The 26,724-nt window shown below is 36.1% G+C and overlaps 1 protein-coding gene across 4 annotated transcripts in view; it reads left to right on the top strand.

The window, feature by feature from the left end:
* Positions 1 to 25,537, top strand: part of LOC131036422 (serine carboxypeptidase-like 42) — an 84,422-nt gene extending 58,885 nt beyond the window's left edge. For all 4 annotated transcript variants that reach the window (XM_057968306.2, XM_057968305.2, XM_057968308.2 and 1 more), the window contains exons 9-11: positions 24,555 to 24,647; positions 24,808 to 24,925; positions 25,197 to 25,537. In XM_057968306.2, coding sequence (XP_057824289.2) covers positions 24,555 to 24,647; positions 24,808 to 24,925; positions 25,197 to 25,346 — 361 coding nt within the window. In that variant the 3' untranslated portion in view covers positions 25,347 to 25,537. The remainder of the gene's footprint in view (positions 1 to 24,554; positions 24,648 to 24,807; positions 24,926 to 25,196) is intronic.
* The last annotated feature ends 1,187 nt before the right edge of the window (positions 25,538 to 26,724 follow it).

The following is a 26,724-nucleotide window of genomic DNA, read 5'->3' as shown; positions in this document are numbered from 1 at the left end:
AATAATAGCACATGTGTCATTTGATTGCCAAACCCTCAAGATAATTTTCTTTAATTAGATGAAGAACATCCTGCCGGTGGAGCATTGCTCTGTCCTGCCGGTGGAGCATCATATTGTCCTACCGGTGAAGCATTTGTTGGTTCTACCGGTGGAGGAGTAACCCCAATATTTAGATCACCTTTTCTAATCCATTGTTTTGAGAATTCTTGCTTAACCTCTTCAACCTTTTCCTTACCTTTCAAGCTAGTACTTCTGTTATCTACCGGTGTACCTTTACTTCTACAAAATTTAGCAATATGACCAATCTTGTTACATGCATAATAGGTTACATTATTTTTCTGAATAGCTTTCCCATAACCTATGCCGGTTTGTGTTCTGCATTTATTTGATAAATGACCAAATCTTCCACAAACATAACATCTTACATTCATTTTGCAATTTTCAGAGTTATGACCAATTTTGTTGCATTTGGTGCATTGACCGGTAGGAGGATTGATGTTCTGATAATTCCTAGATCTACATTCATTTGCCCTATGACCATATTTATTACAGTTAAAGCATTTTCCATTGAATTTGTAAGTATTAGAAGGTCTTACCGGTTTGCTGTGATCCTAGGTATTTGCAGTACCAGAGCTTTCTCCAACTTCAAATCCAATTCCATAAGTGTCACCTTTGGGTTTTTGATTCTTCAATAAGGTACCAAGTTCTTCTGAGCTTTTCTTGAATTTTTCTTTGTGTTGATTTGCAGTTTCCAATTCCCTTTCCAAGATCTCTTTTTGTCTCATTAGTTCATTTGAGTCATTCTGAGTGTGCATCAGATCTATCTTCAACATGTCATTTTCATAGCTAAGTCTTGTGTTCTTATTTGCTGCATCACTTAGTCTTCTGGTCAATTCTTCTTCATTCTTCTTTCTGTCCTCAATTTCTTTTCAAAATCTCATAGTCATATCCTGCATTTCATTTTTTGTTGTCATGATCTCTTGTTTCAATTTGCTTATCATATCATTTAGTGATTCCTTTTCATCATTCTCATTTTGCAATTTTTCACAAAGTTCTCTTCTCTTGTTTCTTGTAACAGTAAGATTTTCTTGAAGTGCTTGAATAATGTCCTGAGCTGCTTTTAAATCATCTTCTAATTTGATATTTTTCAGCTTCTCTGCATCATAGTCAATAAGAGCTCCTTCAAGTTGCTTCATCAGATTTTCCATCTTTACCGGTGTCAAGATCTTCCTCAAGTTGTTAGGCTTCTGAAAATAGAGGACCATGCTCTGATACCAATTGTTAGGGTTCCCACAAATACTGAGAGGGGGGGGTGAATCAGTATATGACCGGTAATGAAATTTTCTTGAAACTGAATATGCAGAATATAAAGTAATAGTATACCAGTATGCAAGAATTAATATAAATAACAAAATCAAAAACATCCACATGAAAAGAACACCATAACACAAGATGTTTAACAAGGAAACCCGGTGTGGGAAAAACCTCGGTGGGATTTGTGACCCACAATATTCACTTACTGGCCAATAAGAGAATATTACTTACAATAGGGGCCTGCACATGCAGGAAGGCCAACTGCCTAGAGCTCACTGCTCAATAAGAAGTCACACTGACTTACAATGAGGATTTACACAAATCCAATATTCTATACTGCTTTACAGTAGCATCTTCAATGCCAGATTTAGTACCGGTTCTTGCTCTGTTCTTTACATATACCCTTGTCCTACAATTCGCACATTAGGTCTGCCTTATAATTATTTTTACTTCCTATCCATATCCTACAAATGCCTACAATGATCTCTTTTATATACAAGAGTCATTTTACAATTTGCCAAGTCGGCTTACAATGATAAACAAAATATTACATATCAAAAATCCTGTCGGCCTCTGTGCCGGTATACATATTTCCTTCTGTGTCGGTGTACATATTCTGTGCCGGTGCCGGTGTAGATTGTTTTTGTTGATGCCGGTGCACTGTTTTGTTTGAGTAGTGCTTTGCCGGTATAATGTCTTGTCGGTGCCATAGGATTGCAAGGTTGCCTCAGTAATGCTTTGCCAGTATAATGTCTTGCCGGTGTCATAGGATTGCAAGGTTGCCTGAGTAATGCTTTGTCGGTATAATGTCTTGCTGGTATCATAGGATTACAAGGTTGCCATTAATGGCAAAACCTTCAATCACACACAATGTCTCATTGGAGTCTCCATATGCCAACATACCCTTATGGAGGATTATGTTAATGACCTATTAGCTAAGTCTGTTACAAGAGAATATCATCTTAATGTGATTGATAAACCTTTACTCAGTAAGAGGCATACAAAGTTAGATTGAATCCCAAAAAGTGCCTCTTTGGTGTAATGTCAGGAAATTTGTTCGAGTATATTATTTCATGTAGAGGCATAGAGGTTGATCTAGTAAAAGTCAAAGAAATAATAGAAATGCCTCCTCCCACTAATTTGTCTCTTCCATAGTTTATAGTACAAATTACAATCCATTAGAAGATTCATTGCTCAATTTTAGATAAATGTCAACCATTAGAAAATATTTTCTACATAAAGGTGTCACATTTAGATGGGATGATAAATGTCAAGAATCTTGTCAACAATTGAAGGATTATCTAATGTAGCCACCAGTTCTCATGCCTCTGATCTTTGGAAAACCAATACTCTTGTATATCTTAGCTACATTATTAGCATTAGGAGCTCTCTTAGCATAACATGATTACTTAAAAAATGCGACAACTATTTATTACATTAGTCATACTTTGGTGGGAAATGAACTTAACTACACACCTATTGAATGAGTATGACTAGTAGTTGTCTTTGCTTCTCAAAAAATTTGGCACTATATTTTAAGTCAGCAAACAAAACTTGTCCCCAAGATAGATCCTTTGTAATACTTTGAACAAAGCAGTACTTATTGGAAAAATAGCTAAATGGGTCATGATTCTTAGTAAAATTGACAGTGAATATGTGGAAACAAAAACAATTAAAGGACAAGTCATAGTTGACCAACTAATAGATGCACCAATAGCCTTAATCATCCCTTTGTATTAGAGTTTATAGATGAGTCAGTCTTTCCAATGACATCTTTGACATAAAGGAAAGTATATTTTGATGGATCATTTAATCAACATAAATCCGAAGCAAGTATTTTATTTGTCACACCATAGGGAGATTGTGTTCCCAAGGCTTACCGATTGGGATTTCCTTGTACCAATAACATTGTTGAATATGAAGCCCTAATAACCAAATTAAGAATAGTTTTGCAATGGAAAATTCATGAACTTCATGGCTATGGTGACTCACTATTAATCATCAAGAAAGTCAATGATAAATATCTTACAAAGGATGATAATCTTATTGACTACAAAAGAATGGTTGATGATTTCAAGAAGTAGTTTTTTTCAATCACATTTGAGAAAATACACAAAGAAAACAACAAGGCGATTGTCATGGCTACAATTGGATCCCTTTTAGATATACCACAGAATGTTCCTCATCATGAGTTCCCGATAGAGCACCTTTATGTCCCTACTTTTGATGCTCCTCATACTAAACTCATCTGCAAAATTGTTGGTTCCAATTCCCCTTGGTGTCAAGACTTTTACAATTACCTTCACAACCAAATCCTTCCACTTAACCTATCTATCAATCAAAGAAATAAATTTATCCATCAAGCCTACCATTATGTTATCATTAGAGATACCCTATACTAAATATGATGAAGGTTACTCTCTTTACAAAGTCAAACACACAACAACAATAAAGAAATGAATAAAAAATGCAAGAAAGGAAACACTTGCTTTCTATTATCTTAATGAAATAAAATTACCACATTTAGAAAATAACATGCTACATCCACATGGGCTTTCTCATTATAATAATCTGTAAACCAGAGCCACAATCTACACTATCAGAACTATCGCCCGTAACCCTAATTGCCTTCTACAATATTAACCATCCTAGAATGTTCTAGAAAGTGTAAATCCCCCCCTTTAGAGGTTGACCAATTTAAATCCCTTTTCACTATATTGGAATATGTTGATATAATGCCCAAAATGGGTTTTGGCGTTCATTTAAATATTTTGAGAATTTTTATTTTTTCTCCTAAAGTTGCACAATTTCTAGAGGCCATATCTTTTGATCTAGGAACCTAATTAGGCTCCCTTTTAATAATTGAAGATCTCAAAGAGATCTACTTCATTCTTTTCCCAGTTTAAGAATCGATTAGACTTTCACAAAGGTCCCATTTGATCATTTAAGGGTCAAAATATCAAATTTAATATTTTTTATAAGATTTTTGAACCTTGAAAGATTAATATCTTTGAAACGATACATAATATTGAGATAATTATTTCTCCATTCATTATATTTACCTATTTTGCTTCTTGGGGTTAGTTTTAAATTTCATGCATGCACAAATGAAAACTTACTAAAAATACTAATCATGCAAAAAAATAGTATCTAAAATTGAGAATACACCTAAAGCCAAACCTATTATGGGAAAGGGTATGAAGGGTTCGAAGCAGGTTGTTATCTTCTCCTCTTCTACCTCTTCTGGTAATGAGGCCTCTACTTCCAATGGCCATAGGGGGGATTCTAAGGACAATGCAGTCAACAAGAGAGTTAGCCTGGAGCGTAGGAGTCAGAATTATGAGATACCCCCTTCGTCTCTTCATTAGGAGACTAGTAAAACCATTGGGGTTGCAGTTCAAAAGGACCTTCATGCCAAGAGTGTTGAGCTTAATGATAAAAGGGACGACTATGTGGATATCTTGGGTAAGGCAAGAGACTGTGCTATTGATACTTTCACTCTTTTAATTTAAATTACTCTTTCATGAAATCAAAGAGGTTAAACTTAACCAGAGGGCTATGAGTAGTAAGCTGGAAGTTATGCCCACTTCTACTTGTCAGGATAGACAAAATGGTGATGGTTAGTGGACTGAGGATGAGAAAAAATCTATTGTGGATTGCATCAATAGAGCTGCTGAAGGTATTGATCATATGAAGAAAGGTTTTTAAGATAGATTCACCCATGTTGAGGAGAATTACAAGAAAATTTAGGCCACCCTCATGACCATTATGTCCAATAGTCATAGAATTGTGACGAAAACAACTGATGCTATGAATATCATGGTGAATAGTCTTGACAGTGTTCAACAAGACAAGATGTTCGTCAGTTTGGATTATGATAAAGACACGACTTAGGGGGATTCTGGCCCTTGTAAGAGGACTAGGGGGAATTTGAAAAAGAAAGCTGCTACCCAAAGTGTGGACTACAAGGAGTTGAGGTTTGATGTTGATAAAATGAGTCTCCTAGAGGTTGAGGTCACTGAGACCCTTAAGAGCCTTATGTAGTTTCTATTGTGTTTCTCTGGTTCTATCTCTTTCTTGTTGTTGGTCAGTGGGTCATTGCTAGTTTTTTTTTACTCGTCCGGACTTTTGTTGGTTCTTTGGCTACCATATGTATTGTTCTATCTTCTGCAACCTGTTTTGTTTTGATATTTTGATTCTAAACCTTTTAGAATCTTCTTTGTAAAGGGTTTCAGGGCCCCTTCAAAACTTTCTTTTTCCTTAATCCAAAACCATGCAAAATATAGTAAACCTACTAAAAATAACCCTTATTGAAAATTTATATATTTTTGGGTGATACAAGATTTCTTTTACACCCTGGATTTTCCCACATTAAAAGAAGTCTTGACAACACCCTCCTTAGATGTTTAGATGATATTCAAGCCCAAACTACTTTACAAGGTGCATGATGGTATATGCATCATTCATTCTAGTGGTCCCTCCTTAGCTAAGAAATTGATGCAAACTGGTTATTATTGGCCTACTATGGAACATGATGCTTACTACTTTTTCAATAAATGACAATGATGTTAGATTCATGGAGATCATATTCATGTACGAGAACAAGAGCTTCAATTGGTTACATTACCTTGACCCTTCTTGAATAGGGAATCAACCTCGTAGGAAAGATCACTCCCTCCTCCTCCAATGCGTAAAATTTTATCATTATCATCCCTAAGTATTTCACAAAGTGGATTGAAGACATTCCTCTTACCTACGTTACTAAAAAAAAAATTACAAAATTTATCCTTGGTTACATCATTTGTTGTTATGGTGTCCCTTCATCTATAATCACAGATAATGGTCAACCTTTCAAAAATCAATATTTTAAAGAGCTTTGTGATCAATTTCACATCCAAAACTAATTTTCCACTCCATACTACCCTCAAAGTAATGGTCAAGCTAAGGTATCTAATAAAACTATCCTGAAATTGTTAGAAAGACAATCAATAAGGTTAGCCGTGATTGGCATCTCCAACTTAATCCCACCTTATGGGCCTACCGAACTAGTGTCCACACTCCTATAGGTGCCACCCCTTACTCCCTTGTTAATGGATATGAAATCAATATACCTATAGAGACCAAATTACCATCCCTGATGGTATCATTGCAATGTTTCATTGATGATGAAGAACACAATTTTTAGATTGCATGAGCTAGAGTTGCTTGATGAGATACAAGAGACAACATTAAATCATCTTCAAGATTAATAAAATTGCCTCCATTATAGCTAAAATAAGAGGATCCAAGTTCACAAATTTGATTTTGGCAACCTATTCTTAAGAGAGAATCCTACAAATCAATCTAGGAAAGAGAGAAGCCATGAAAGTTTGAACCTAACTAGGTAGGTCTTTATAACATTACAACAACTTATGAATCTGTTGCATACCAAGTTTCCACACTTGATAGGGAATTGCTTGAAGAGACACTCAATGATATGCACCTCAAAGATTTATACACTTGGTCCTTGAAATATTTTGTTGAAAAAACAAACAAATCAAAAAAGAAAAAAGAAAAAAAAAAAAAAATTTAAAATGCAAAAAAATTGTCGCCTTGATGAAAACATGGTAAACAAGTATCTTGTGTAATAGAAAAAAAAATGAAAATGTAAAGAGAAATAATTTTTCCTTTGGTGAAAGCCAATTTGATGACACCTTGAGCAAGTACCCTAGTGAAAACCTAAAAAACAGGTGTCATGTGTAGTAAGTCAAGCTTCTTCATCTATCATAATTATATCCAGTCTTCCATAATGAGATTTTTATTTTCTCTGTAATACATGTCCACTCCAATTCATAATAACATCCTTTCTCCACATCTACTATGGCCTGATGATTGTCAATGTTTCTTGTCTTCCTATCATATCCTTTCAAAGAAAATTTTGTAATGCCCCATCAGGAACCCTAAAGGAAAACATCATAATCTATGCAACTAAGGGTGAAATAATTTTTTTTTTAAAATGCATGAATTAAACCTTAGTACATCTAATAACATAGCGGGAGTTTAACACCTGAATTTCCTAAGGGTTACCAACGAATATTACTTCGTAAATTAAATATTTAAGATAAAATTTCCGCAATGAAAGAATCTAAATTTCTTCAAGTAATCATATATCATATACATCAGAAATCAGTAATTGAAGTAGCATATCTTACAATATTTCTTGCTTTCAATATTCAAAAATACATGTTTTCAAAAAGAAATTACATCATGAGCTAAAATGATACAAAATGAAAGTTACATATAGTTTCTTTTCAAAACCTCTAGTATCTAACTAAAAGATGGATAGGAACAAGAGTTGGTACATGAATCATGATCCAAGAATATCAGAGAAGTCCTTCCTCGCCCGAAGATACGTACCAAAACATCCGATGGGAAGTGACACTACCACCCGACCATGTGATTTCGAAAAAGAACCACCCCACCGTGCTGGAGATAGTAGATAACCCTCAAGCAAGCAAAATGAAACAAGAACGAAAGGACTACAAGACTCCACTTACATTCATGTGACCCAACTCACAAAACACTAGTGACTCTAAGGAGAAAGTGTCATCGCATGTCTTACAGTGGATACCATGGTACAGCCTCCCTAGGTCCCGGCCCCCACCTGGGTTATCCTGGTAACCTCTCCTGAACCTCTGATTCCAACTAAGACTCATGCGGACCTTACCAATCCTCTCATGAAGACAAGGTGGTAAGTTTTCCATTCCAGGCCTTCTCGCTACATTATGAGCCCTATACTAGCACTCACCTCTGTGTGAGGCACATTATTTTATTTAACTTTTATCCTACCCTTCCCTAGTCATTTATTAGGTTTTCACTTTCTTAATCAACTTCCAACGGGTTATCCTGTCACCACTTCGGGCACAACCCCCGCTCGAAAGCCACTCTCTCTCTCTTAGGACACTACAGGTTAGTTCTATCTACAGAACTCTATGGCGACACAGACAGCCATTCCCAATCTTGACCTACCTCAAATGAAAGATACAAAATGACTGACCTAAGGTTTGGCCATTACGAACAACTCATAGTGACTCACTCCCTTAAGGTTATACATCTAAATATACTGGCCAAGACACAACACAAGACAAATTGACAACATGACTTAATGTACTTAGTTGCGACCACCAGATAAAACAAGATAATCTTATGTACCAATACCTATCACAAAATTAACTTGCAAAACGTAAACATGTTGTCAAGACACAGAGAACAATATGGTTGGTAAAACACATAATTTTACACTTAATGACAAGTTTAAGAGTTTTGTTACTCTTGTTAACATCTATAGGTATGCTACCTTAATAATTTCCATTCATACAAATAAACGAAGATTAAAATAGAAATATTCATTTCATCAAGGAAATCTTACAATATAACGTAATACATTTCTTCATAGAAAGATGCCTTTATTTTTATTTATTTATCTTTTTAACACAAGAGTGTTACATCATTCTTCCGGAAAATACGGAGAAGTACACTCGTCAGACTCTACATGATCTAAAGGAGTATATCCTCCAGATTTGCTTTCACTTCGGGGAAAGTACCCCACAGACTCATTATCACTCAAGGGGGTATACCCCTCCGATGAGTCAGAACTTATAACTATTGGCTTTTTAGGCGAGCACTCTGACTTGGGTTCTTTTCCTTTTTCAGTGGTAGCTTCTTTGGTTGGGCTCTGAATAGGACCTTTTTCTATTTCTTTGCTCCCTTCTGGAGCTGGGTTCTCTTCAACAAGGTTGTCATCCACAATGGGCTTGACAGGAGTCAAAGAATCTTTCTTGACTTTTAGGTAGTGAGCATAACCCGCTACTAATTTGCGAGCTATTTGTTTGGCTCCTACCATCTCTGTAACGTATCAATAGTAAACTATTACTTCCCAGACTCTCCTAGAGCTATGTCAAATAAATCTTAATATATAGGCGTTGAACACAATCATACCTTTCTTCCATATAATAATAAGTGTGAAATTTGAACTTAAACACTATTCCACTTCTTTAGTCCTAATGTAATCACAACTTCTACTATATGATTTTATTTAATAATCCCTAACGTATAACTAAAACATAACCATAACTATTTCATAAGCAAGACAATAACATGATATATAACTGAGATTGTAAATAATAACGATTATAAACTAAGAAATTCCTGACCTATCTGAAGTGTTGATCAATATGCAAGACCTTGACGCCCGCTTGCTGATAAATATACCTTGCTTGCGATCCTTTTCACCAATGCTTCCAGCTCTATCAAAGAATAGGCAAACAACTCTCTCTTGATTCTATCAACCACTATCCTTTTTAGACATCTCTCACTTGATACTATAAAAACAAACACTATCCTCTCTAAGTCTACTCTCCTCTCTATGATCCTTCGTCCTTCCTTGGATGCCACAAAAGCCTTCTTCTTTTCCTCTCTACCCACACCCCTTTTGATACTAAAAAAAACATCCATCGCTCCCTTAAATCTAGGCTTAGTGATAGCTATCAACTGAAACTCTTTTACTACTAATTCTTCTACTTCCTCCACGCAGGGAGTCCATCTCTAGTTAGCTACAGTCTTTAGCGCTCCTTGATAACGATTATGACAACTATCGGTTGGGTGGAGAGGTTGATTCATTACTTCATTCACTGATGCGTTTGCAAACAGTGACTTGTGTGTTCAATCTGCCAGGTCTAGAGTCCATTAAGGATTATGATTTAGTCTCCACCTTGTGTGCCAGTCCATTCTCCTTTCAAACCGGTCAATCTGCTGTTAGGTGCCAACGAACTGGAGCTCGTGGCGAAACTGGACGTGGAGAGGTGATAGTTTATCGCTTTGGACTGTGAGAGGTGTCCTCCATTATTCGCTGACTGAAGTATACACGCAGGAACCCTCACCTCGCTTGCTGGCTATTGAGTTTATGGCGGAAGAGGGAGACGTGGTATGCGAAGGAGGAGGGTAGTCGGTGGTAATACCGACCCCTCCCTATATTAAGGGGGGTGGTCGATATTACCATCGACCACCATAGACCAAACAACAAACGTTAACCTCCGCCACCTTTTATAAGGTCGAAGTTGATTTTATTTGTTTTCTTTAATATACTTTCGTTATTATGTTTTAATATCATTTCTTTGTTATATTTTAATAATTAATTAATGACTTTAGTTAATATAATTATTTAAATATTAATCCTTCTTTAGCAAATCATATTTGTAAATGTGTATTTTGGTTTTCCAATATTTATAACAAGTGGCGTTTCATATATATATATATTCAAATAATTGAATTATGTATATATTACACGTTCGAAAAGTTTATAAAACATGATGTATTTATAATTCTAATTATATACACGCATAATCCAAAATCTCAGTAAACCGATGGGCGTTATAAACTACTGATAATACGATCACCTTATCTCAACTCAAATAACTACTTATCAGTGACTATTGCCTTCCGAGTATATTATGTCCTTATATTTATTCAAACGATCGAATTGCAACCATCGAGCTAACAAGTTGATAAAATTCATATCCACTCATACCAAGATATTAACTCGTCCTTTATAAACAATATTAAGTCACTAGATCACTTGATTCTTTTTCCTCCAATTACCAAAACTACTCTTATGGACGTAATAAACGTAACATTTACCAATGACATACAAAAATTGGAACACTAGACACGCAAACTGAGCAAGCATCAAGCGACTTTTATAAAGATCAAACAATAAAATATGAAGACCAAACCAATTGATAGAATGACTTACTGAAGGCACTCACCCGAGTGTAACTGACTAAAAATAGGGTCAACTACTATCTCCTTCACTTCCATCGGAAAATATAAGGCACGCTCAGACCTGTGTAGCCAGGTGGAGACGATACCCCGTACCTACCCGATACTTGTACCTGCAACATCCTGCATCACTGACCACACATGCATATATACATATATAGAAATTTCAACATACACATCGATGAAGGAGATTCACGATGTTCCCTGTCTCACCGAGATGAGTGAAGGAAAATCGTCCCCATGCATCCCATACACTCGCAGACACACAACACACAGTGCATAGATGAAGTAAAGTGTCAGTACATAGCAATGAACCATATAATGCCATAAAACATAAATACATAAATACTGCAAATAGATCATATTTCTCATAATCAGATAAAACATGAAACAATGTTATACAATTCTAAATAACCAATGATAATGTATCCACTGAGAATAATAAGAATAAAGTATCAGTTCAAACGAGTAAGGGTACTACATTCTCCCCCCCAAGACTAGGCTTACTCCTGGAAGCCTAAAACAAATATGAATATAACTCTCTCATCTTCATTGCATCTTCCCAAGTTGCCGAGGTCTCATCATTTGGGTCCCATAGGACCCTTACCTGGTCGATTGTGCGACCCCTGAGGATCAAATCCCGATGCTGAAGAATGCGCACGGGTTCCATGGAAAGCTGCCCGTCCTCGACCTGCAAAGAGTTCCAATCAAGAACATGTGTCACATCAGGGTGATAAGGTCGAAGAACTGAAACATGAAAGACACTGTGGATGCGGGATAGACTCGGTGGCAAGGCAAGGCGGTAAGCAACAGGACCTATCCTCTCAAGAATCTCAAAAGGGCCAACAAACTGAGGTGCCAACTTAGAACCCTTCCCATAACGGATCGGACTCTTCCGTGGACGCACTCTCAGAAACACACGATTGCCAATAGAAAATTGATGATCTGTCCTATGAGCATCTGCATACTTCTTCTGCCTATCCTGTGCAGCTACTAAATGCTCTCGAATTCGCCCCTCCTGTTGCTCCATCTCTCGAAGAATATCCGGACCTATAAGCACCCTATCCTCTAACCGATCCCAACTCAAAGGAGTATGGCAAGGACAACCATATAATGCCTGAAAGGGGGACATACCTATGGAGCTATGATATCCATTGTTATATGCAAACTCTACAAGGTAGATATAATCCTCCGAACCCGACTGCTGGTCCATAACATACATGCGAAGCATGTCCTCCAAAACCTGATTCACTCTCTCTCTCTCTGACCATCCGTCTCTGGGTGATAGGTTGAACTAAAGTTCAATTGAGTTCCCAAAGCATGCTGAAGTGAGGTCCACAAAGCTGAGGTAAAGACAGGATCTCTATCAGAGATGATCCGCCTTGGAACCCCATGCAGTCTCACTACTTCTTCCAAGAAAACTCATGCCACCACTGCTGTTGTATAGGAAGCTCGAATAGGAACAAAATGAGCAATCTTAGTCAACCTATCAACTATGACCATGATGGCATCATGCCGACGCAAAGAGACAGGCAACCCAACAATGAAATCCATGGAAATGATATCCCATTTCCAGTTCGGTATCAAATTAGGTTGAAGAAGCCCTGCCGGGTGTTGATGCTCTGCCTTTACCCGCAAACATTCTAAACACTTTGACATGAAATCAGCAATGTCACGTTTCATACCTTCCCAATGATAAATTTGTTTGAGATCTGCATGCATCTTCTTGACACCTGGATGTGCCGAATAAGGTGCACAATGGGCCTCAGTCATGATCAGGACGTGAAGACCCTCTAAAGAAGGTACATAGATCTTCCCATGGTGACGAAGAAGTCCATCTGCCTCAAGATTATATCCAGAATATCTTCCCTCTAAAGGCCTTCCGGACTGTATCATGGTTCTAACATCTTGATACCAAGTATCCTGAGGGAGAACTCTGAGAATCCTCTCTCTCAAGTCAACTCCAAGGGACAATACCGAAACTTCATGCCGCCTACGACTCAAAGCATCTGCCACCACGTTCTCTTTCCCCTAAATGTATCGAACATCAAAATCATATTCGCAGAGAAATTCCATCCATCTCCATTGTCGAGCATTCAAATTTGGTTGTGTGAAAATATACTGTAGACTACGGTGATCACTATGCAGTTCAAAACGACACCCTAACAGAAAATGTCACCATCTAACCAAGGCATGAACTACAGCTGCCAACTCCAAATCATGAACTAGGTAGTTCAACTCGTGGTTCTTGAGTTTGTGAGACTCATAAGCAACCACTCGTCCATCTTGCATAAGCACTGCACCTATACCTTCCAAAGAGGCATCTGTGCATACTACAAAATCTCTAGATGGATCTGGAACTGCCAAAATTGGAGCACTGACAAGGAGTTCCTTCAAGGTACGAAAAGCTGACTCACATTGTTCTGACCAAACAAACTTCTTCCCTTTTCACTGTAGAGAAGTGATCGGGTGACCTATCCAGGAAAAGCCTTGAACAAATCGACGGTAGTATCCGGCCAAACCCATAAAACTTCGAACTTCAAAAACGTTGGTTTGCACTGGCCAATCAACAATGGCTTGGATTTTTGAAGGATCCACGGATACACCTTCCCCTGAAACTATATGACCAAGATAGTTTACCTCTGATTGAAAAAAATCACACTTTGCCAAATTAGCATAAAGTTGGTTTTCCCTCAAGCACTGCATTACCTGTCGTAAGTGACCTTCATGTTCTTCCATAGTTCTAGAATAAATTAATATGTCATCTAAGAACACAAGGACAAAATGATCAAGGTAGGTGCGAAAAACCCCATTCCTGAGGCTCATGAAAACTGAAGGCGCATTCGTCAACCCAAATGGTACTACTGTGAACTCATAGTGACCATAATGAGTGCGAAACGCTGTCTTATGAATATCTGCATCCTGGATATGCAACTGGTGATATCCAGATTTCAGGTCAATCTTAGAGAATATCTTGGCTCCCTTTACTTGATCAAAAAGATCATCAATACGAGGCAAAGGATATCGATTCCGGATGGTTACCTTATTCAGCTGTCGGTAATCAATGCATAACCGAAGAGAACCATCCTTTTTCTTAACAAAGATAACAGGTGCACCCCAAGGAGAAACACTAGGATGAATAAATCCCTTGGCTAACAACTCTTCTAGTTGTAACTTCAATTCACTTAATTCCTGAGTGGTCATCCGATATGGAGCTCTCAAAATAGGTTCTGCATCAGGAACCAAATCAATGTGAAAATCTATGTCTCTCTTTGGAGGCATACTAGGAATATCTAATGGAAATACATCAGCATACTCTTGAAGAATAGGGTGACTATCAAGAGCGATTTCTCGACTCTTTAACTCATCCATGTCCTCAAGAGTAACTGCAAAAAGTTGACACCCTCTACGCATGCACCGCTTAAGTTGCATAGCAGAGATCATACGTAAGGATATTGGTCTCTGAACTCCAACAATTTTCACTTCCTTGCCAAGGTCATCTAAACACTCCACTATCTTCTTGCGATAATCTACGCGAGCATTATGAGAAGATAGCCAATCCATTCCCAACACAACTCCATAAGAACCTAAAGGAATGACTCGAAGGTCAACTGAAGTAACTATGGTTCCTAGATTCAACTCACAACTGGGAATAAAGGCATCTACAGAAACACGGACACCTGTTGCCAACTCTACTTGCCACCTATTCATCTCCTTAGCAGACGTGAGTCCACACCGCTCCACAATAGATGAAGAAATGAAAGAATCTGAAGCTCCAGAATCAAAAAGTACAAAGATAGGGATACCACACAACATACCTGCTGCTTCTATAACTGTACCTTGATGATCAACTTGGCGGTTATCCACCGCTGCGAACACTCTGTGAGATCTGCCCGCATCTCCCACTGTAGGCTCTGACGCTGCCGGCCGTTGACTACTTGTGTTGTGGAAACGCTGAGGACACTGCGCAGCTCTATGACCATACTGCCCACAAGAGAAGCAAGCTCCTCTATTACTTATCGGACCACTGGATTGCTGATAATTTCCCTGGCTAGGAGCATGAGATGCACTTTGCGAAGATTCCCCTATAGGGCCTTGTCTGCCCCTCTGCCAATTTCTATTTTTCTTAAATTGAGCATTGCCACCCTTCTGGCTCTGGAACTGTTTCGATTTTGACGGTTGCTATTGCTGTGGTCCACCCTTAGCAGGTGCTTGAGGAGTTCTAAATGGTGCAGCTGACTAAAACTGATTACCACGAGCTCTATTTCCACTGGAAGGAGCACTCCCTATCTGCACACCTGTTTTCCCACCAAGAGCACGGCTAAGGTTTAGCTCTACCAATCGGGCCTTTGCCATAGCTGTCTCCACTGAAGTTGGCTCGAACACCCTAACACCTCCACTAATGCGATCATTCAAGCCCCTCAAGAAATGTTGTACGAGCATAGCCTCATTATTACCAATTCCAGCATACTGCTTAAGCTCATAGAATCTATGCTCATATTGGTCTACCATCATACCATACTGTCGCAGTGCATGGAACTCATCTGCCCGAGTCTGTTTCCACTGGGGTGAGAGAAACCGTGCCCTGAATCTTTCTAGAAACAGCTCCCATGTCACAGTGTTAATGCACACACCGATCATTTCCTCCTCCAGTCTCCAACAGATTGATGCGAAGTTTTCGAGACGCATAATAGCACATCTTGCCTTGGTGTTGCTACTATATGGGAACATAGAAAAACACCTATCCAGACCGATAAGCCAAGTCTCTGCCTCTAGACTAGTGCCCATACCATTAAAGAAAGGAGGATTGGACCTCATCAAGTCCTTTATGTGACCCAAAGAAACTGGATCTTCATTGTTTGCAATCCCTATCCTTCTGGGTGATCTTTCCCTCTCTCTCTCTTCTGGCATTGGCTGAACAACCTCAAGCCTAGGGCCTAATCTAGCAAGAACCTCCTGAAACATTTGTCTTAGCTCTTCCCTTTCGGGAACTTGTTCTTCTGCATGAGGTAAGTCCTGATGAATAGACTGTTCTGGCTCTGCACTAGCATGAGTAGGTGGTGGTGAAGGATTATGATGATCAGAATCATGGCCTCATCCTCCACCTCTTCCTCTACCTCTGTCTCTATTGCGACCACCCATACGGCCACCTCCCCTAGCTCTCCTAGCCATGACCGAGTACTACAAAAGAGAAAAGATGTAGATTTATAACAAGGATAAACAAGGAAAACACAAATGTTAGGACCTAAATAAAAATCAAGTTGAATAGGCACACTACAAACCCAGAGTACCCAATGTTGAAACTTAAGCTCTGATACCAAATGTAATGCCCCATCAGGAACCCTAAAGGAAAACATCATAATCTATGCAACTAAGGGTGAAATTATTTCTTTTTTAAAATGCATGAATTAAACCTTAGTACATCTAATAACATAGCGGGAGTTTAACACCTGAATTTCCTAAGGGTTACCAACGAATATTACTTCGTAAATTAAATATTTAAGATAAAATTTCCGCAATGAAAGAATCTAAATTTCTTCAAGCAATCATATATTATATACATCAGAAATCAGTAATTGAAGTAGCATATCTTACAATATTTCTTGCTTTCAATATTCAAAAATACATGTTTTCAAAAAGAAATTACATCATGAGCTAAAATGATACAAAATGAAAGTTACATATAGTTTCTTTTCAAAACCTCTAGTATCTAACTGAAAGATGGATAGGAACAAGAGTCGGTACATGAATCATGATCCAAGAATATCAGCGAAGTCCTTCCTCGCCCGAAGATACGTACTAGAACATCCGATGGGAAGTGACACTACCACCCGACCATGTGATTCTGAAAAGGAACCACCCCACCGTGCTAGAGATAGTAGATAACCCTCAAGCAAGCAAAATGAAACAAGAACGAAAGGACTACAAGACTCCACTTACATTCATGTGACCCAACTCACAAAACACTAGTGACTCTAAGGAGAAAGTGTCATTGCATGTCTTACGGTGGATACCATGGTATAGCCTCCATAGGTCCCGGCCCCCACCTGGGTTATCCTGGTAACATCTCCCAAACCTCCGATTCCAACTAAGACTCATGCGGACCTTACCAATCCTCTCATGAAGACAAGGTGGTAAGTTTTCCATTCCAGGCCTTCTCGCTACATTATGAGCCCTATACTAGCACTCACCTATGTGCGAGGCACATTATTTTATTTAACTTTTATTCTACCCTTCCCTAGTCATTTATTAGGTTTTCACTTTCTTAATCAACTTCCAACGGGTTATCCTGTCACCACTTCGGGCACAGCCCCCGCTCGAAAGCCACTCTCTCTCTCTTAGGACACTACAGGTTAGTTCTATCTACAGAACTCTATGGCGACACAGACAGCCATTCCCAATCTTGACCTACCTCAAATGAAAGATACAAAATGACTAACCTAAAGTTTGGCCATTACGAACAACTCATAGTGACTCACTCCCTTAAGGTTATACATCTAAATATACTGGCCAAGACATAACACAAGACAAATTGACAACATGACTTAATGTACTTAGTTGCGACCACCATATAAAACAAGATAATCTTATGTACCAATACCTATCGCAAAATTAACTTGCAAAACGTAAACATGTTGTCAAGACACAGAGAACAATATGGTTGGTAAAACACATAATTTTACACTTAATGACAAGTTTAAGAGTTCTGTTACTCTTGTTAACATCTATAGGTATGCTACCTTAATAATTTCCATTTATACAAATAAATGAAGATTAAAATAGAAATATTCATTTCATCAAGGAAATCTTACAATATAACGTAATACATTTCTTCATAGAAAGATGCCTTTATTTTTATTTATTTATCTTTTTAACACAAGAGTGTTACATCATTCTTCCGGAAAATATGGAGAAGTACACTCGTCAGACTCTACATGATCTAAAGGAGTATATCCTTCAGATTTGCTTTCACTTTGGGGAAAGTACCCCACAGACTCATTATCACACAAGGGGTTATACCCCTCCGACGAGTCAGAACTTATAACTATTGGCTTTTCAGGCGAGCACTCTGACTTGGGTTCTTTTCCTTTTTCAGTGGTAGCTTCTTTGGTTGGGCTCTGAATAGGACCTTTTTCTATTTCTTTGCTCCCTTCTGGAGCTGGGTTCTCTTCGGCAGGGTTGTCATCCACAACGGGCTTGACAGGAGTCAAAGAATCTTTCTTGACTTTTAGGTAGTGAGCATATCCCGCTACTGATTTGCGAGCTGTCTGTTTGGCTCGTACCATCTCTGTAACGTATCAATAGTAAACTATTACTTCCCAGACTCTCCTAGAGCTATGTCAAATAAATCTTAATATCTAGGCGTTGAACACAATCATACCTTTCTTCCATATAATAATAAGTGTGAAATTTGAACTTAAACACTATTCCACTTCTTTAGTCCTAATGTAATCACAACTTCTACTATATGATTTTATTTAATAATCCCTAACGTATAACTAAAACATAACCATAACTATTTCATAAGCAAGACAATAACATGATATATAACTGAGATTGTAAATAATAACGATTATAAACTAAGAAATTCCTGACCTATCTGAAGTGTTGATCAATATGCAAGACCTTGACGCCCGCTTGCTGATAAATATACCTTGCTTGCGATCCATTTCACCAATGCTTCCAGCTCTATCAAAGAACAGGAAAACAACTCTCTCTTGATTCTATCAACCACTATCCTTTTTAGACATCTCTCACTTGATACTATAAAAACAAACACTATCCTCTCTAACTCTACTCTCCTCTCTACGATCCTTCGTCCTTCCTTGGATGTCACAAAAGCCTTCTTCTTTTCCTCTCTACCCACACCCCTTTTTATACTAAAAAAACATCCATCGCTCCCTTAAATCTGGGCTTAGTGATAGCTATCAACTGAAACTCGTTTACTGCTAACTCTTCTACTTCCTCCACACAGGGAGTCCATCTCTAGTTAGCTACAGTCTTTAGCACTCCTTGATAATGATTATGAAAACTATCGGCTGGGTGGAGAGGTTGATTCATTACTTCATTCATTGATGCGTTTGCAAATAGCGACTTGTGCATTCAATCTGCCAGGTCTAGAGTCCATTAAGGATTATGATTTAGTCTCCACCTTGCATGCCAGTCCATTCTCCTTTCAAACCGGTCAATCTGCTGTTAGATGCCAACGAACTGGAGCTCGTGGTGAAACTGGACGTGGAGAGGTGATAGTTTATCGCTTTGGACTGTGAGAGGTGTCCTCCATTATTCGCTGACTGAAGTATACACGCAGGAAGCCTCACCTCGCTTGCTGGCTGCTGAGTTTATGGCGGAAGAGGGAGATGTGGTATGTGAAGGAGGAGGGTAGTCGGTGGTAATACCGACCCCTCCCTATATTAAGGGGGGTGGTCGATATTACCATCGACCACCATAGACCAAACATCGAACCTTAACCTCCGCCACCTTTTATAAGGTCGAAGCTGATTTTATTTGTTTTCTTTAATATACTTTCATTATTATGTTTTAATATCATTTCTTTGTTATATTTTAATAATTAATTAATGACTTTAGTTAATATAATTATTTAAATATTAATCCTTCTTTAGCAAATCATATTTGTAAATGTGTATTTTGGTTTTCCAATATTTATAACGAGTGGCGTTTCATATATATATATATTCAAATAATTGAATTATGTATATATTACACGTTCAAAAAGTTTATAAAACATGATGTATTTATAATTCTAATTATATACACGCATAATCCAAAATCTCAGTAAACCGATGGGCGTTATAAACTACTGATAATACAATCACCTTATCTCAACTCAAATAACTACTTATCAGTGACTATTGCCTTCCGAGTATATTATGTCCTTATATTTATTCAAACGATCGAATTGCAACCATCGAGCTAACAAGTTGATAAAATTCATATCCACTCATACCAAGATATTAACTCGTCCTTTATAAACAATATTAAGTCACTAGATCACTTGATTCTTTTTCCTCCAATTACCAAAACTACTCTTATGGACGTAATAAACGTAACATTTACCAATGACATACAAAAATTGGAACACTGGACACGCAAACTGAGCAAGCATCAAGCAACTTTTATAAAGATCAAACAATAAAATATGAAGACCAAACCAATTGATAGAATGACTTACTGAAGGTACTCACCCGAGTGTAACTGACTAAAAATAGGGTCAACTACTATCTCCTTCACTTCCATCGGAAAATATAAGGCATGCTCAGACCTGTGTAGCCAGGTGGAGAGGATACCCCGTACCTACCCGGTACTTGTACCTGCAACATCCTGCATCACCGACCACACATGCATATATACATATATAGAAATTTCAACATACACACCGATGAAGGAGATTCACGACGTTCCTTGTCTCACTGAGATGAGTGAAGGAAAATCGTCCCCATGCATCCCATACACTCGCAGACACACAACACATAGTGCATAGATGAAGTAAAGCGTCAGTACATAGCAATGAACCATATAATGCCATAAAACATAAATACATAAATACTGCAAATAGATCATATGTCTCATAATCAGATAAAACATGAAACAATGTTATACAATTCTAAATAACCAATGATAATGTATCCACTGAGAATAATAAGAACAAAGTATCAGTTCAAACGAGTAAGGGTACTACAAATTTAGTCTTTCATCTTTAACCTGGCACCAAAAAGCTATATTCCTATCTGTGGTAACCTCCTTGACCTACTATTGTGGATGAGACATTTGAGAGCTACACTACATGAGATGTTCCTCTATCCTAGGTCACACAAATTTCTATCACAAACCATCATACCTATCTACCTATCTTAATAAATCTACACCTAAACCATTCTCATCATCATCATCACCACAATCCCTAATAAATTGTCTCTTTTTTATGACAGTGACATTTATGGCTAAAACAAACATCAAATTGCAACATCTTAATAAATTGCCAAATTATCTCATAGCCTAAACCGATCAATTGCCTTATCAACTTTATCCCAAATCTTGATCACACTATTAGTCATTATGAACATATCAGTCCTAGAATAGGCACCCTATCATTTATCATCCTATCAATTAAACAATCAACATCCAATCCAAACATCAACATATCCAATCTTATCCTATCTAAAGAAAATATCTAAAGCGCATATCTTTGGCAAGAAGATCTAAATGGTTGTTGACTCATTTGGTTAGTGAGTATACTCTTTGCTTGATCTTTTCCTTGTCATATTCCTATCCTACTCAAGGATATACCCATGATTAGAGGAGCAAGGATAAGACTTAGCATGGTTTTTGTATGCTATGTTTGTGGGATGTTTTCATGAAGTTTTGGGGTAGTTATTTTTAGTGTCTATGTTGGCAAATTCATTCAACTTTCTCTTACATCCTATGCAAGTTAAAGGTCATCTAGTGCTTTTTTGCATATGGACCATCATGCTTTGTGATTATTGTACATACCTTGACCATAGACACTCATGTATTAGGATGAATGAAATCATTCCTTGCTTGTAATGTGTTTGTCAATGCAAAGTGATATCGTCTTCACCTTAGTCTTTCCATACCTTGTTGTATATGTATCTACTTGCGAAAATCCAAGCACCCTATGATGATAATAAGCACTTTTATAAAGAAAGCTAAAAAAATGTCATCTTTCATATCTAGCCATATCCTTCATATCAATCTATCTATCCTCACTTTTCTTCTAATGTTTTTCCTATCCCCTTGACCTATCCATTTTTCCCAACCAACCTTTCTTCTCTTCTTACTAACTTTTCTCATATCTAATCTCTTCATTCTTTTGAGAAATTAACCTCATTTAAAAAATTTCACTCAATTTCTTGAGGGGGCATCCCTCCTCCTTATCTTGGTTTTCTGGGGCGTACTAGGGCATATTCCTTAGAATCTTTTTTTTTTTTGGAACAATGCTTAAAATTGCATTGTCTCTAAGAGGGGCAAAAGGTAGACATTGAAAATTAACCCTTCTTCTGTTCACCCATTTTCACCAATTCTCTTCAATATTTAAATAATTTTTAACCATTTAATCACTTTACTAGTTTTCTCCTTTGCTCTAATTTTAATTAAATAATTTTAATTATTTAATTAATTATTCATCTCCCTTTAATTGATTAATTTTTAATTAATTAATTAATATCCTCTCTCATTCCTCTATCACTTCATAATCAAATAATTTGGATTATTTAATTATCTAATTATTATTCTATGGTCTAATAAAGTTATTAATTTATTCACTATTCACCATTTTTCCTTTTCAACCAAGTAAACAGATGAAATGCCTATTTACTTTTATCCTTGCAAGTGAAATTAAATAATTTATTTCTCCTTTTTTCATTTATCTCCCCACTCTCTTATAGCCTCTTTCGTTTACATGTACTCTAAATCCTTTCACCAAATTCCCATTCCTCTCATATCTTTCTCAAACTCTCTCCTATGTGATCTAAACCATCCATTCCATCTGGGATTAATTTGAACTCAACCATTGATCTCTCTCCCTCCAAATCTATAAATTCAACTATTTCCCTCCTTTATCCTTTAACAATCACTACATGAGCTTTCTTTTTATCTAATTGATTTGTGCTTATAGATTTTTAAGGGCACAACTATTACAATTTGGAAAGAAACTTGAGAACTATGGAGGTTCCTAGAGAAGTTTTCAATTTTGTGCTTATTGTTTTGATGTTACCATGCTTGTTATTTTGATGTCCTTATGCTCATTTTCTCTTGTTTCTCATATTCTCCATAGAATAGACTAGACTTAGCTTTGATTCAAAAGCTTAGTAGTTGCCTTGGGAGAATCATTACGTTTAGATTTCCAAGCTATACATATATAGCTACTAAAAATTGTATTCAAATAGGAAAAACAATATATAAAGGTTTGTAATGGGTGAAAAATTATGGTTTCACCATAGGATGTAGTAAGACCACTAATTTAATTACCATTACATTAGGGAAAGATAGAAATTTGATAGATCTAATCCTAATAGACCTAGATTATGATCTAATTCCAAACCTCCTAAGTGGGGCTCTTCTTTTCCTTGAAATTCAATTGAATTAATTAAAGATATTGAAATTAGGGTAAATGTATGGATATTGAAGCAGTTATGCATAAATAGTGAGGCACAGTCATCAAACAGAGCAACAAACTTGGATCTGAGTAGTAGATGAAGGTTCGGATTTGTTCCTAGAAACTTGACCTAAATTATCGAGACCGTAGTGGTGGTTGCCCTTGTCCTCTAAACTTTTTGCCGTCCAAAGGGAGCCTTCTTGTATCTACAAATCCTAGTGTTCCTCTGAAACACAACTCTATACATATTCCTACACACAATGAAAAGGGGAAAATTGTTGGGAATAAGGATTTACCTTAGGTCAAACCCTGATTTTGGAAGTAACCATGAAATAGAATTGAAATGCAAATGAAGTATTGTAATGGAAATGCTTTCCTTTTGAGGGAAAGATTGAAAATATCTGAAACACTAATGATTTAAATTTTAATAAAGTTTTGTTTGTCTTCACAAGGAATTAGGGTTTCATGTAGATAGTCTTCATAAAACATAGAACATGAATGCCATCTCTAATGCTTGAATCTTGACTTTACTTCTGCTCCAATGCTTGTAAGAAGACTATTGCTTGCTCACTTGAATGTAGGATCTCATTTTTTCTCTCTTGAGTTGATATAAATTTGAATTAGGAGCGTTAGTTTTAAAATGAGAGGGGTAGACCTCCTTTTATACATGCTAGTTGAAAAACAAATTGAATTTTTGACATAGGATCTAGGTTCCCACTCAACTTGAGTGACCATTACGAGGCTCCAAAATTAAACTTTTTAAGAGGACTATGGTGCCCAACGCCCTAGTCCTGGACATCAAGGTCCCAAGATCTCGGGGAAGAAAGTGTAGATGGTGAAAATATTGAGTTTGATGATTGGTGTGAGCAAAATTAGAGCTTCAATCAGGCCTTAGATGATGAATGCCAAAGTAAGGCCTAAGTGAGGACAAAATTGTAGGTGAGTACAATTTGGGACACTACAAGGTTAAATAGGAAAATAAATATATAGAAGCTGAATGAGATTTATCACTTTTAACGAATCACTATTGTTATTATCATGATATTTGAAGTGGGTGAAAATTTTAAATTACACATAAAAAATATTAATATATAAATTTAGGAGAAATATTTAAAAGAATTTATCATAGTGAGAATGAGGTTGGTAATAAATATGGATATAAATCATTTTAAAATGATTCGTATTTTCTTTGTGCTTAAGTGATAAATATTTTATTTGGAGTTTTACTTATTCATGAGATAATTTTCTAAAAGATGATGAAGTATTTTATGATCTTTTGTTGGATTAGGGTCTTAAATTACACTGAGCGTGACATTGGAATTAATATTATTCCAGTGCTCAAGGAAATTATCACAAATGGTATACGTGTTTGGATTTTCAGGTGAGATTGACCAAGAAAAGTTAATGAAATTTTTTAAAACATTTTGTTCAATTTTCTTATCAGATATTACTAACAATTGTAAATTTTACATAATTTTATGACTTCATTAATGAAATAGGAGCAATTACAATTTAACATAGAACAACACTTACATTTGCAGTGGAGACCAAGATTCAGTAGTCCCTTTATTGGGAACTCGGACTAATATTCGTCATCTAGCCCATGACTTGAAGATGCCTAGAAGAATACCTTATCATGCTTGGTATCATGAGGGACAGGTATCAAATTAAATATAATTTATTTTAGAGTTGTATTTTAGTACTATATTTGTATTATATATTTACATATACATACATACATATATACATATACATGTATGTGTATATATAATACATATGTATATAAAATTAGATATACATATACATGTATATGTATACATGCATATATTCATATTTATTATTTTTAAAAATAATTATGTTCTTTATTAATCTTAAAATAATTATGGTATACTTGTATGTTTATAATTTAAATTTTTTTGATAAAAAATAGGTAGCCGGGTGGACAAAATCATATGGAAACTTGTTGACCTTTGCAACAGTTCGAGGAGCGTCACATATGGTTCCATATGCTCAACCTGCTAGAGCATTGGGTTTGTTTCAGTCATTTTTATTTGATAAAGATTTACCAAGTAAGCCTTGATTTTTCTAAGGATTAAAGGCATTAGATTAATAATTCCTTGTTCTTACAAAATCCTTGTATTTGCATCATTCATACTCATTTATGATGATACGCATTATGTATTGATCCCCTTAAAGATCTTGCAATAAAAGAGATGCTAACTAAAAATGATATTAAATAGTAAATATAATTATTTATATTTGATCTTATTATTTTAACTCTTAAGAATAATTATTTGTATTGTTTAATCAATTGTAGGTTTCATTTTTTTTTTCATTATACACTATTATTTAATCCAAATAATTTATTAATTTTAATTATTTACCTTAACTTTTTTTTAATTCTTTAATACTATATTCACTCTCATATACACAAATATTTAATATTACATACATTATTTGTATTTATTTAATTAATTATTCTTGATAATTTTTTACTTTGGAATGCTACCTCTAATATCATACTAAAATAACTTTACATCTAATATGTTAGATAATTCTTTTAGATTTCTATTTTACATAATTCTTATATGGATTTCATTTTTGTAGTGTGTTGCTTATTATTAGACATTGATTTTTTACCATGCCACAATAGAATTGCATGTACATCTAATGTTGCTTATTTTGGCATATATAACTTATCTATTTTATAAATATGATGTGAACATTGACCTTTATTATATCAAATATGATACTACCATATAGTACTAGAAATTATAATTTGGTATTATATTAATCATCATACATCTATATTAGAAATGATTAAAATTTTTGAGGGATATATCTAGTAAAATTAGGAATACTATGTAATTCCTTGATATAAATCAAGTATGTATAATATGATCAAATAAAATAAATATAAAACGGAGAACCAAAATAGGCTGTAGGAGCAATCTTGCATCATCCAGAAATAATTATTGTATTTTTCTTTTGTTTTGTGGTTTTTTCTTTAATTTTTTTGGAGCCCATTAGGATGGCTGCAATATATAGGACACATAGAAGATAAAAATGGGAAAAAATAGTCATGTGCTATTTCTAGGACTTTTGCTCATTTTTTATCATATGGACATGAAAACTGGTCCCAATAAGAAAAATTGAAAAATAAGATGATTGATGAAAGAATCATCTCAATATCTTATACGGTTTGAAGATATCAAAGTTTTTGTTTTGAGAAATTTCTCCAAAGAAGCTTAAAACTCAAAAATTGAAAACCTTAGAGGCCTCAAAAAGGTTTAAAATCCAAACAAACTCAAAATCAATGTATTTCTTATCATATATATCTTCATGAGCTTTCCAATGATATATTATAAAAGTGAGTTGGATGTACAAGTCAAAAGTTATGGCTCTTGGAAGTTGTGCAACGAAAACTCAATTTTCAATGAGATTCCACCTGGGCAGGA

Source organism: Cryptomeria japonica, chromosome 6 (assembly GCF_030272615.1).
Source record: "Cryptomeria japonica chromosome 6, Sugi_1.0, whole genome shotgun sequence".
Lineage (NCBI taxonomy): Eukaryota > Viridiplantae > Streptophyta > Pinopsida > Cupressales > Cupressaceae > Cryptomeria > Cryptomeria japonica.
This window is presented reverse-complemented; position numbering and strand designations above follow the sequence as displayed.